At 36.2% G+C, this 13,050-nt stretch overlaps 1 protein-coding gene across 1 annotated transcript; it reads right to left on the reverse strand.

Annotated features, from left to right (window-relative positions):
* Positions 1–1,603: 1,603 nt before the first annotated feature.
* Positions 1,604–11,139, reverse strand: Bet1 (Bet1 golgi vesicular membrane trafficking protein). Its single transcript, XM_055612961.1, has 4 exons — positions 10,977–11,139; positions 6,565–6,689; positions 4,355–4,411; positions 1,604–2,707 (listed from the first exon to the last, which is right to left on the reverse strand). The coding sequence occupies exons 1-4, from the start codon at positions 10,993–10,995 to the stop codon at positions 2,552–2,554; spliced, it is 357 nt and encodes a 118-aa protein (XP_055468936.1). The 5' UTR covers positions 10,996–11,139; the 3' UTR covers positions 1,604–2,551.
* Positions 11,140–13,050: the final 1,911 nt, after the last annotated feature.

The following is a 13,050-nucleotide window of genomic DNA, read 5'->3' on the forward strand; positions in this document are numbered from 1 at the left end:
TGTAACCCACTTGGACACTGAATGTCATGTGCTACATCTGTGCAGGGGTTCTAGTTATCTCCATGAATAGTCCTTGGTTGGAGTATGAGTCTTGTGAAGCCTATTTTATACAACCAGCTTGGCATGGATGTGGGTGCCTGGGCACTTCATCCAAGCTTCTAGCTCTGCATCAAAATACCGAATCTCAGACTCAACCTAATTTCAGCTCAAACAGTATTCAAGAATATGGATAATAATTTACTTGACATCAATAACTTACATAGTTCACTCCTACTCATACACCAATTATACCCTTAAAAAATAAGTTGTACTATCATTTCCAAACGTTCGCTATGTTTCTGAAAACCAGCATCTAGTGAATAAAAGTGACTACATGTTTTAGGAAAAACGTGGATATTTGGGGTTTTTATAAGTTGATTTTTTAATCTTTTACCACTTAAAATAGAGATACCTAGTGTCCTACCCATCACCTAAACATCTTCTAGCTTCAGGCCATTCATATAAAGATTAAATGTGAATAGTTTATCACTCCTGTGATTACAGTCCACTTCGCTAAAAACCACAAGCCTTTTCGAGGCTTAGGAATGAGTTTATAAACTATTATAAAGGAATATAACTTTTTCCTATTTTACATTTTCCCTGAAACTGATTCATAGGAATGCTTTTTTTCCCAAGGGTTTCCAAACAAAAGGACAAAACCCTAAGTGGAGCGGTGGAGACGAGTTCATCCAGGGGACTCCCTGCCTCCGGCAGCACAGCACACAGTGATCTAGGCATGATAGGAAATGTCAGGTTTAGGTTTTTACAAAAATAAAAATGTGATATTGGCAGACGGTGTAAGAGAATCACTTCTACCTCACCCCGTGTGAATTTTGCTTGTTAAGTCCCAGCCTAAATTACTGATGGTGACTTCTGAGTCTTCCTTAAGCTCTAATGTCATGTAATTGGCAGAGGACAGTTGAAAATGTCTTGAAACCAATCACTCTAAATGCCTAATGAAAATACGTGTTTCGAGGGTACATTGTCATCTCAAAACCTGAAAGCAAACTACTGTCTTACCTTGTAGAGAATGATCAGTTAGTGAATGTGGACACTGGTAACACTTACTCTGGTGACTCAGGTGCTTTCCCCAATGCTGTCTAATGGCTATCTCAAAGTCCTTTAAAAATGTGACACAATGAAGAGGCTACAGGCCTAAAGCAAGTTCAGAAAGAATGGTGACTGTAACACAGGGCACCTAAATCACACTTGCACTTTCCCCCACACCTCAGCTCTGTCTCTTCAGGTCACTTAAGTGCACTCACATTCAGTGTTTGTAACCTGTAAGACAGAGGCCAAATGATGTGCCAAAACCAGCCAACCAACCAACAAACAGTCTGGAACTGACAGGGAACTGCAAATGAGCAAAGAGAATTGAAGACTCATTTTAACCCAAAGGGACAGATTCATGAGTAAAGATAGAATTAAGATTTTGAAATTGCAGCCAAAATTTGTCTTTTTTGTTCTTATTTAACACAAATATTAAATTTGATTCACTGCTTGAAATTTGAGCTTTTGGGATATTAGATTCTATGTCAAGAATAGAAGACACTTAAGCCATAAATACATTTTAATAAAAGTTTATTTTTGAACCTAGAAATGGGAAAATTTCTAAAATAAGAGTAATACAGAATGTTTTACAATATTTTAATGCTTATTTTTTAAAACTTAAATCCACCTTGTGTTTTGATTTCTGTAAGCAGAGCAAATAGAGCAGAACAGCAAATCCCCTGGACTCTGGGTTCAAAGGCCTGAATATTCAGTACCTACTTTGAGCATATGGTAAACAAAAGACAATTACTTTTCTTGGATACTTCATTTCCATTCAGAGCTTAGCAATCACTTAAATTCACATTATTCTTACACAAATAATAATCTAATGGTCCACCTAAGCAGCTAGAAATCAGAGTGATTATAAGCAAGGCAGTGGAATTTATCATTAATACAAAACAATACCTCTGCTGACAGACATTTATATTAGGCTTCAGTAGAAATATGTCAATAGCTTTACTCAAGGAAGTCCTTGTACAAAGAATTCATGTGAACAAACTTATTAAGAAAATTAGCAGGGGAAAAGAAACGGTCCTATATGGTACCAAGTAAAAGAGAGCCATCATCACAATGATGACATCAAGCACATGAAAAGGAGCTTTTGCCCACCATGCAACCGCCCCACAAAAGCTGTTCTCGGTCTTTGGCATTCTTCTGCTCTCCTACTTGCTTCAGAAAGTCACACTTATGTAACTACAGGGTATGGCATTCATATTTACTATGACTGGCAAACACTGGAAAAAACATTGGTACAGCCACACTGATTTCCAGATAACTCAATGCCCCGGAAAATAGGAGTCAATGAGGAACAGTATTCAAACAACATTGTATGATTTCTGAAAAAGGAAAAATCCAATAATCTTCAATGGAGAAGGCCATTAGGAATGTTGGGATGCTGGTTATCAAAGTGGTACCCCCAAGACATTAATTGTAACAAAGTCAAAGCCCACACTAACTTGCATCACCTCAGTTTAATAATCCAGTAAATGACAAAAAAGACAAACAATGAAAACAGCATCATATAGCATAGCAGTTTCGTTTGGCTCCCTCTGGACAAAATCTTCAGTCTTCCCATGGTTTTACCTAGAAATCCAGTTGTAGAATCAAACTGTGAATCCTATGAGAAAATAAGATAAACATAATACATTCTAATATTCTACGTATGTACATCCAAATAATTTACATATTGTTCTTAGCATATATCTTTAAAGATAATTCATATGTTTAATCAATTCGAGTATCTATTTATTAGCTTGGTAATCAGCCTGGTTGCTCCATGAAAGCAAAGCAGTTCTCTCAGTGGCTTTCATTATTCAATAAGCATTTCTTTCAGTTCTTGAGTATAATTTAAAAAACTCAAACAATCTAGGTCTTTCTTATTCCAATTATATGGATGAAAAGACATTAACAATGACAGCAAGTAATCTATGTGCCACCAAGCAAGTTACATTCATTCTCAGTTAAGGCACTATTTTTCCAAGATCAAATGTGTGAGTGTTTAGATGCTAGGACTTCATCTAAAATTTAATATGGTTAGCACAGAAAATGGAAGAGCCTTTTGTTTAGTCACATGACTTTGAAATATAGTTGAATTTGCTAAAAGTTAAGAGAATATAATATTGACAGAGCAACAAGTAGTGAGGGTTCAAATATAGGTATGAAAAAATGCCAAATTAAAATAGAGCCAGGAAAGCCTTTAAGATAAGTAGACTAGGCACAGATCAGAAATAATGAACTTGCATTACAATCTCAATATTCTGAAACGAGAAGGCACCAAATAATGAGGCTCTGTATAGTTTAGTCTCCACATAGTTCATGCACTTGAAATCCTTGCTTTTTCATGGGAGTTTCTGCATCAGAACCACTTGGGATGCTTTTCACAAAATATATATGCCTGGGCTCCTCTCCATGAGATTTTAAATGAGCTCATTTAGATAAAGAGACAGGAACATCCATTTCCAAAGAACCCTGCTTTTAATGCTGTATTTGCTTTTAAATAGTCATTTTGAATGCATGGGAAGAAACAAAGGCAGGTCTAGAGAAGCTGGGTATCCAAAGTTAGCATTAATGACTTGAAGCCCGCTCTGAGAAGAAAAGGCACATGCTCTTGAGCTTGTTTTAGACTAGAAATAAAGGGATGTTGGCTACTCTAATCTGAGACATTTGTTCAGTAGTAATCCTTAGGAGATAAAGCTGAAGAAGTAAGCATTTGTTAAGTGAAAAGCATTTAGTTGGTTGGACACAAAGTGCTTTTTGATTGCTTGGTTAATAAATTACTAGTGGGCTACCCATTAAGATTTCTAAAACCACTCAACAACAGCCATTAGCCTTCAGACTATAACAGTGCTGTAAACCCAGGATTCAAATACACTGGTTTCAATCTTCACTTATTTATATCTTAGACAAGAACAATGCAAAAAATACATTTGACAGAAATTATAAGCTGATTAGATTAATATGGAGTGGAATCCATCAGGATTTACAATGTGTAGGTTTGTTTTAACTGGATGAAAACAGAGGATGGGGGACTAGGGATAGTGGTGAGCGAAGGGGCCAGGGAAGTTGAATATACTCAAAATATAGCATAGTAAATTCTTGAAAAGTATATTAAAATATTAGTTTAAAATTAATTACACTGTAAAATATATCTTTATAAAGTTGTTAACAAAAATGTTTTTTTTAATGTAATTTCTTATTCCTGGAAAACCGACTACATGTGAAAACACTTGGCAAAATTTCCTAGTTAAAAATCATAATGACTTACCATTTCAGCTAATAGTTTGTTTTGATTTTTAACTTCATGACCTATTTCAATGGACAGCTATGAAGAAAAGGACATACACATTACTACTTACATGAAGGTATTCAAAAGTGATAAAGTAAAAGCGGCAATGTCATCCTAAGCATATATAATTTTCTGTATATATTCTAGAAATATATACTATTTCCTGATACTTGGTCTGGTGAAATCTCCTGGAAAAAATGTCCCCTCCATGAACATTTTCTCTCTTTTCCTACTTTTATTATTCAATCTCTGTGTTAACATTCTCTTCCTGGCTTTCTTATTCTAGTATACTTTGTTATGTGTGTGTGTGTTTTTTGTTTGTTTGTTTGTTTGATTGTTTGGTCATATAACAGTATTCATCTGTATGTTCCTTTCTTATATTTTAGCAAATACAAGCACTCATATGACCAGTTCAAATACAGAAAATATGGCAGTTCTTTGAATTTAGGTCTAGATTTATTATTTTAAAGATTTGTTGTAATATAACAAGAAATTACAAAAATCCTTAAAAGTATTATCCATAACCTAAAATTATACACAGGGTCTGAGCATGTGAAACAACATTATAAGTAATTACACCTGCTATGCAAAAGTATACCTCATACCTTACATAGAAAATTCACAAAAGATATTCCTTTTAAGGCACTTAACTAAATAAAATTAATTAACAAAAGTCTTTGTGAACAACCATAAATGTTCTTCTCAATTTAATCTGTATTAAAAGCACACATAATACTGATAAGAAATTATAGTAAAATTGAGATGAAGATCAGATATGAGTGTTTCCTCCAAATTCATCAAACCAGAGATGATAAAGCAGGCAGCCCAACTTACCCAACTACTTTTAGCATGGCATTCATGCCAAGGAAAGAAACCTCCAGGATATCATAGCTTTCTTCTAACACAGAAGCCCAATAATCAACATTAGAGGTTTTTGTTTGCTTATTTGTAGTTTATGCCACTCAATTCTATATTCTTCCCAATGTTACATTTCTTAACTTCTTAACATTCAACCTTATTGTGTGCATATTAGATCATTTTAATTAATGTGACTTTGGAAACAATACCATATATCAAAACACTTCAAAGTGAGGAGGAAGACAATGACATTGCTAAACGCACAGTTCCGTCTATAAAAATATGGAATAGGGGCAACAGTAGTACGTGGAGTACAAAAGAGAACTCTCACTTGTCTGGAGTAAATGCATGTGCATTCTGGATATGTTGGGGAGAAGTTCTGAAGGGCCAGGGCCATCCTCTGAAGAACATAGAGAGCAGTCAATCTATGGAGTATGAACTTAATCTATTTAATAACAGGAGAATCCAATGATTTCTGAGAGGGCAGGATGTGCTTTAAAAAATTTCTACCGATGATTGTGACAGCATTTGTGAAGATCAGAGTAAGCTAAGACAGGTGGAAAGATTCTCATAGGAGTCCACGCATAAAAATCATGGCTGTGTTAGAGGAACATGAGAAGGTCCAAGACTCAAAGACATGAGAAAAACTAAATACTATATTTTAAGCCAAGAGCAGAAAAGGATGGAAGAGCAATTTCAGTGCATCTCCTGATGTTCTGTCCAATGAAATTATTGGAAAACAAATATAAAATTTCTCCTCCTTCCAACAGTGACATTTTCTCTCCTTTCTTCCTTAAAATACTAAACCTACTTGTTAACATTCTCTGGTTCTCTTATTCTAGCACACACTGTTTCCTTCTTTATTTGTATAAATGTATTTATCTGTACATTCTTTGTACTTTGTAATATACAAGTAATACACACATACACATTTAATATTTTCCTAACAAGATGTGGCGTTTCTTTGATTATAAGTTGACTGATTATTTTAAAGATATTTTTCTTTACTCTAATAACAAATTGGGGGAAAATTACACGTTAGTATTTTCTGTAATCTAAAATTAAACAGAAAGTATGACTGGTACAGTTTGAACTACTGCATATTATGTACAGTACATTTTAGACTTTTCAAGGTATAACTTGAGAAAAAAAATGAAGCAAACGTACGGTATCTTTTAACTGGCCACATCTTCTCAGTTACTTAATGAACAACTGAACTTTTTGTGCACTTAGACCTCACTGCACCATTTCTGAATGAGTTCCTTACTGTGATAACAAAGTAAGTTCAGATCTATGAGTCAAAATGTGAACGACACTGGTTCTGTACTTACAGATTTGATAGCGGTTACTTTGCTTCTCAGACTTTCAGTGAGTCTCTCATTCTCTTCTTCACAGGCATTATATCCACTACCGGCATAGCCATAGTTCCCATAGCTGCCAGGAGGTGCTCCTTCGCCTACAAGGGTCAGAGGCACACGCATAGGATTGCAAAAACAGAAGCTACTTCTGAAAGCTTAACAGTTTAAGAAACTGAATAAGACCCCTGGAGGGCGTTGCAGACCATGTATATTTACTAGAGTAACTATTGCAAATCAATTTTTAAAAATCAGAACCAGAGATTACAACAATTTTTTTCATAGCCTCTTTTAAGTAGCATATGCATTTTCTTCAATACACATTTATTGATCACTTATTGATTGCTTACAAGACACTGAAACAGGCACAGATATACAAGAACATGTGGGAGAGAGTTTTTGCACAATAGAAACATATGTTTTAATGAACGATGTAAACATAGCACTGTCTCCCTGTCAGAGAAGCTTGGTTATAAGAGGAAAGAGAGAAAGATAATGAGGAGGAAGGGGTTCTCATGGCAAAAAGATGGTGGATTTTTACTAGCACCTTTCTCTTATAAGCAGCATGTGTGAACAGACAAGGAACAAAAGGATGAGAAGGCCATAAGTGAAAGTCTAGGAAGGAAACACAATAGCTTGTAGAGGCCATTAACTGAGATTTCTGAAGAATTTTACTCATTTTTCAACAAATATTCGAGAAGCTACCATGTGTCAAATCTATTTTCTACTATTTTTTACAGAACTTGCATTCTAGGAGATGGTATGGAAAATAGCAGTATCCATTACTGTCTACTATTGTACGTGGTAGTCACTGGGGAGACAAGAGGGACAGTGAGCATTAGGCAACAAATGCATAATAAATGTTTTGGGACCGAGGGTATTATTTCACTAAGTTTTTATTAACTGATGTCATCATTTTCTTAGTAAAGGAAGAAAACAGGCTACATCGTAAGAGGAGTAATCCTTTAGAATAGAAAGAATCATGATGAACCATGACCATAATCATTCAGTATTACTAGGAGAGGAAATTAAACATGGCTGTGGCAGTATACTGAATTGGCTTCTGCCCTCCCAGATATGAGATCTCTCGACGGAAGGGCTCCTTGGTCTCAGTAGACTGTTGAGAAGCCATGCTGTTGGATGGCTCTAGAACTGGAAGCTTTCCTTAGTATTGGGAATGCAGAAGAACAAACCCTGAAACTTGGATAATATGGTCTGATGAAAGAGTGCAGAGTATACTAAAGGGGCTAGATTGTCCACTGTTGGATGCAGCTTTGCTAGTGACCTAAGAGGGCAGAAGAAAGGAGGGATACCCTTAAAGCCATGAGCTACCACAGGCTCAGATAGCAAATGAAGTAGCAATGGCAGTAAGAACAGTAACAGTAACAGCTGAGAGAGTGGATAGCGATAAGTCTAGAGCTGAAGGATGGTTATTGTGTGACTAAGAAACTCAAAGCACAGCACAATTTAATTTTTTCAAAGTAGCAAAACCCTTGAATTCTTACAGCTCTCACTGTATCTTAACACTGACCTCTAGACTGAACTATAAGAGCATAAGCTCAGTTTATTCATCAATCACTCTGTATCTCCATTAGCACAAAGCACGCACACACACACTACAACAGTACTTAATACTTATAAATTAACTGACTAAAACAATACAATTTTAATTTACTGCTAACCAACTTTGTCAACAGCACAGTGTCTCGTGCTTCTATATGTCCTCCTGTACCTAATGAGGATTTTCTATGCAGCAGACACCAACATTTCGCCCTGTACAACAAAGGCCATAACAAAACGTTGAATATTCCAAACGGGGGGGGGGGGGGGGGGGGAACTACATACATCAACCTCCCTTCAACTCCTGGCACGCTATCACCAAGGTTCTCCATATGTATTTAAGATGGATTACAAGCTGGAAGACTGGGCATAATCATTTCTTCCCACTCACCAACTAAGATCACCACTTAAAATATTCTGTGCAAACTCTAACATGATCTCTCATTTTTTATTTGTTTTATTTGATTACAGATCTAGGTCTGACATAGTCCCCAGTAAGTAATTTTCAATTGACCAAAGTTAATCACTGGACAACTTCATTAAAGAATTTGTTCAAAATTAATGGCTACTCTGTTTTATTTGTTTTGACTCTCTGGCCTAGATTAAGTTTAATTTTAGAGTTCTTCCACTTTGTTCATTTAAAGTAAAATTCTTATGTTTTTTTCCAAAAATTTTTAATACAGTCTCAAAATTTGATCTTTCTTCAAACCATCCTCCACCGTAATACAGAAAAATGAAACAGAGCAAACTAAACTAAAATACTACAGTTGCTATTCCAAAGTTAGCCTCAATTTTTCTGTAAGAATTGATTACTATTATGAAGAACTGTAGAAAAGCAAGCCATCTTCAGCAGATATCATTTCTGAGAAATGCTACTTCCTTGAAGCAGGTTCTATCAATAATCAGGAAATTCATTTAATATCTCATGGGTAGTGTGGCAGATTTTACATATGAATACCTATCAGATTCACTATTATTTCAAATTTCAGGTCAACACACAATGGTACTTTAAAAAGTCTTCATAACATTACACCAATTTAAGTGATAAGCATACTTAACCAAATACTTACCCCTCTTCTCAACTGCACTTTAAAAAGAATTAGGAGGGACTCTAGCCTAGTGATGCAAATGTAATAAAAAATCTAATTTAATACTGTTCTGAGTAATTCTAACATACAATCATAACTAGGAACCTATTGTCAAGTCTTCCATGCCATGCATGGAAGAAAAACAGTACAGCACAAACAAAATTCCAATAGGCCAGTAGTCTACTGATGAAATGTAAACTCCTTGGAATGCCTCCGGATCCTACCTTCAATCAAATGGACTTGGCCACCATAATCTCTTGCACACACCATTCACAACTCTTCCTGAATCTTTTTTGTCATCTTCCCATGTGGGAATTACTTTTCCCAACCTCCCTTGCCAAAGGCATCCTTTTAGTTCCTTTGGCTCCAGGAAGTACACAATACTACTAAAGTACTAAGTAGTACTAAGTACTACTAAACCTCCACTTCATTCACTATCGGTTGAACTTCACTGGTGCTAGGATGAAAAGTCACCATCTTGGATCACTGTCTTCTGCTCCTCGGTTACACTGGAAGCTTTGGGGAGCACAGGCTCTGTCATAAATGATCATGCATGGAAAAACTTAGATACAAGAAATGTTTGTTGTCACCAATGATGAAAATTTAGGCATGTAAGACTAATCTTGTTTGAAAATAGTTTTTTAGGTTATTTTACACAGACTACTTTCTTTCAATGATGGCAAGCACTCATAAAACTAAATTTATAAATTCCTTCACATGCAACTATTTATTGGTAACCATGTAAAACTACATTACTGACACCTTTCACTGTCCTTACTCTTCTATGCTTTTAAATTCCACACTCTCTATTCCTATAGCCAACCTTATTAAAATAACCACCATCTCTCTGCATTGTTGTGAGTATTGTATTCACAGCGAGCAGTGAATTTTGGGTCATAAAAAAGGCCTTATTTATTTTTCATACCTAAGTTTAAGTATTTGTCCATTCACTGGCTTTAAACACCTAAGACTTTTTAGAAATGTGTTTTTAATGACAGAATGGTAATATCCTTTTTAATGTTTCATACATTTTTTTTTTTTTCAGGCACTCTGCCCTTCCTTCTTTCAAAAAAAAAAAAAAAAGATGTTAATAAAGAACTTCAGAACCAGAACAAAACGCTATTCCACTTATACTGTGTTGTTACTAACTTATTCCTTCCCCTGATCCATGAAAGCAAGAACAAGTGTTAAGTCATCAAAACTTATCACCTTCTATTGCTTTGACAGTGGGACAAGGTCTAGGTCAGAAATGTTCCAAGTAAATGTTCCTTTGACCCAGACCTTTCACAATAGGCACTTTAACAATAATTCCACGTAAGTTTACCTTTGTAACTCACTGTTACGCTACCAGAATCGTAATTAGCGAGCTTAGAGCATAACACCCACTCTCCAAATGTCACTTAAAAAAATTTTTTTTTCGAATGAGTAAAGCAAAGGAAACAGCAATGCTTGGAAAACACAGCTACTTCCAAAACTAGAACACAAAGAAAACAAACAACAACCCAGGCTACCAACCAACTCACCTACCAAACAGGTTTAAAACTTTTGTCTCAGTAGCTTAATTCAGACAAAACCGCTCAGATCTGAGACAAATGTTGGAACCTTTTCCAAAGAACCCAAACACCTCGCTTTCCAACCCCAAAGTCAGTGACAGAAGGCCGGTAGAGTTCCCCCCCGCACCCTACTCCCGCTCAGCAGGTCCTAGGGTCCCCAAACTTCGAACCTCAGCCCGGTCCTTACCCAGGCCCGCACGCCTCATCCTGCCAGGAGAGGGAAAGGAGGGCAAGGAGGAGTGGGTAAGAAAAGGCCAAGGTCACCCGACCTCGGCTTCAGTCCAAGGGTCCCTCAGAGAACCAACTTTTTGTCTCAGAGCGCCACGACATCAGTGAAGTCTAAACACCGCGCTGGTTTATGTCGTCACCTGGACACTTATAGGCGCCCTGCGATGAGATTTTAGTTGCATTCTGGGAAATGTAGTTCTCTGTCTCCTCAGATGCACTTGGCTAGGGGGGCGTGGCGGGAACCTGGTCTGGAGAGGGCGGGGCTTGCGTAAGAGAAGAGCGGGCTGCTGTGGCTCTCTGCCTGGGAGTCTGCATCTTTGCCTCTTCCACAGCCTCCAGTAAGGTACTTTCTAATGGTAACACCAACTTTAATTCACGAGATTTACTCTTCCTCTGCTGGGAGGATGGTTGACTCATCTTTCCTGCTCACCCAAAGTCAGATGGGAGAAAGTCAGGGAAAACTTTTAAGAGGGAAGAAAGAGCAATGGATTCATGACTGATCTTGCACAGTGGAACAGAGAAAACCCCCTTTCTTTGGGCTAAAACTCCTGGTAAGGAAGTGGAGAAAGTCTCTTCATTCCTTGCTAGTGCATTTGTTCCAAGTGTGGAAAAAACTGTTGACATTTAGCTCTTAAGCACTCCTTCCTACTTAGACCTTTAAAAAGTTACTCATAGATACCTAATACTTGTTTCTGTGGAGCAAGGAGTTGATTTAAGGGTTTAAAACCTTGTTGGGAGCAATGGGAATGGTTCGTTTTCTATCAAAGGGTCTTTATGGAGTAACACAGAAAGAATGGTTTTTGAGAGCTGGTAGTTGCTCACGGCCCATGTTTTACGGCGGTGTTACTACTCTATGACAGTGAAGGGTAATACAGCTTTCTGAAAGTATAGGCATAGTGCTTTCCATTATAAACACTGACCATATAAATCAATTCTCAAACTTGAACATTGACTATAATTATAGCTTAAGTCTGCTGTGTCTGTAAAATACACCTAAAACGATTTTCAATGAGATGTATTATCTGGGAAAATAAACTTAATTGTATTAAAAAATATCTTCATGAAGCTAAAGTAAGCCAACATTCTCGAAAAGCAACAGGATTAAATTATGACAGTGGTTATAACTCCCTTATAACAAATAAGCACAGGAGATTCAATGAAAAATGATAGACTTCCTTTTCACATGCAAACTATGATGGTCCTTCTCCCAACTCCATCTCTTTTTGCACCCATAAGTAGGTTTAATATACAGAATAATAATTATTGTGATTGTGATAAGAATTGACAATAAGCAGAAATAATTCTTTTTCTATTTTTTTTTGTTCTTTTAAAATTCTAAGTCAAAAACTCTAGCTTGCTTTATTGACTTGGAGATGAATAGCATCAGTAATTTTGTCTCTATTTTCAGAGATATAAAATATGTAATTCTGAGCTGTCTTCAGGAGATTGTTAACTAAAGATGACAAGATGATATTAAATGTTCTGATGATAATTACAAAAGCAAGAACATGGGCAGGAAAAGAATCCAAGAACTTTTCATTAAGATAGAATATTTTATTTTCCCTGTTCTGTTGTTTTCTGGCCATGTCTAGTGTCTATTTCTATCTCCATTCCAAGTACAAACCAAGGGATAATGTCATATAAAGCTCTTAAAACTTGTAAAATAAACATTAATTTTTCCAATCAGGTAGCAAATTCACTATCTCAAGAATTACATTTGAACATAAAAACCATAAACTAAAATCAAATAGTTTCTGGCCTACTAATCAAGTATGGGACAAAAGATAGTTTGTAAGTTGATTATTTAGTCACTAAGATGGATTCCCTGGTGAAGAAGTATGTTTAGGTTTCAAATCCAGCCCAGAAAACATCAGGATATATTACTTCTTATGCTAGACAATAAAAATCTATATAACATATGGGACAATTGAAACAGTGTATGTTTTCCTTGATGAAAATACAGATAAAAATGCAGTGTCCCTGATTCAAAATAAACGTGGTTTTGATGAAAGTTACTAAAGTTTTCCTTATTT

This window comes from Psammomys obesus, unplaced genomic scaffold (genome assembly GCF_907164565.1).
Source record: "Psammomys obesus unplaced genomic scaffold, mPsaObe1.curated_primary_1811, whole genome shotgun sequence".
Lineage (NCBI taxonomy): Eukaryota > Metazoa > Chordata > Mammalia > Rodentia > Muridae > Psammomys > Psammomys obesus.

Bases quoted from the DNA above. Each gene is read 5' to 3' on its own strand.
- Bet1 (XM_055612961.1), bottom strand. The intron at 4,412-6,564 runs GTAAGTACAGAA...TTTTCTTCATAG, and splicing joins AAGTAACCGCTATCAAATCT to CTGTCCATTGAAATAGGTCA. The intron at 2,708-4,354 runs GTAAGTCATTAT...ATTTTCTCATAG, and splicing joins ACAAACTATTAGCTGAAATG to GATTCACAGTTTGATTCTAC.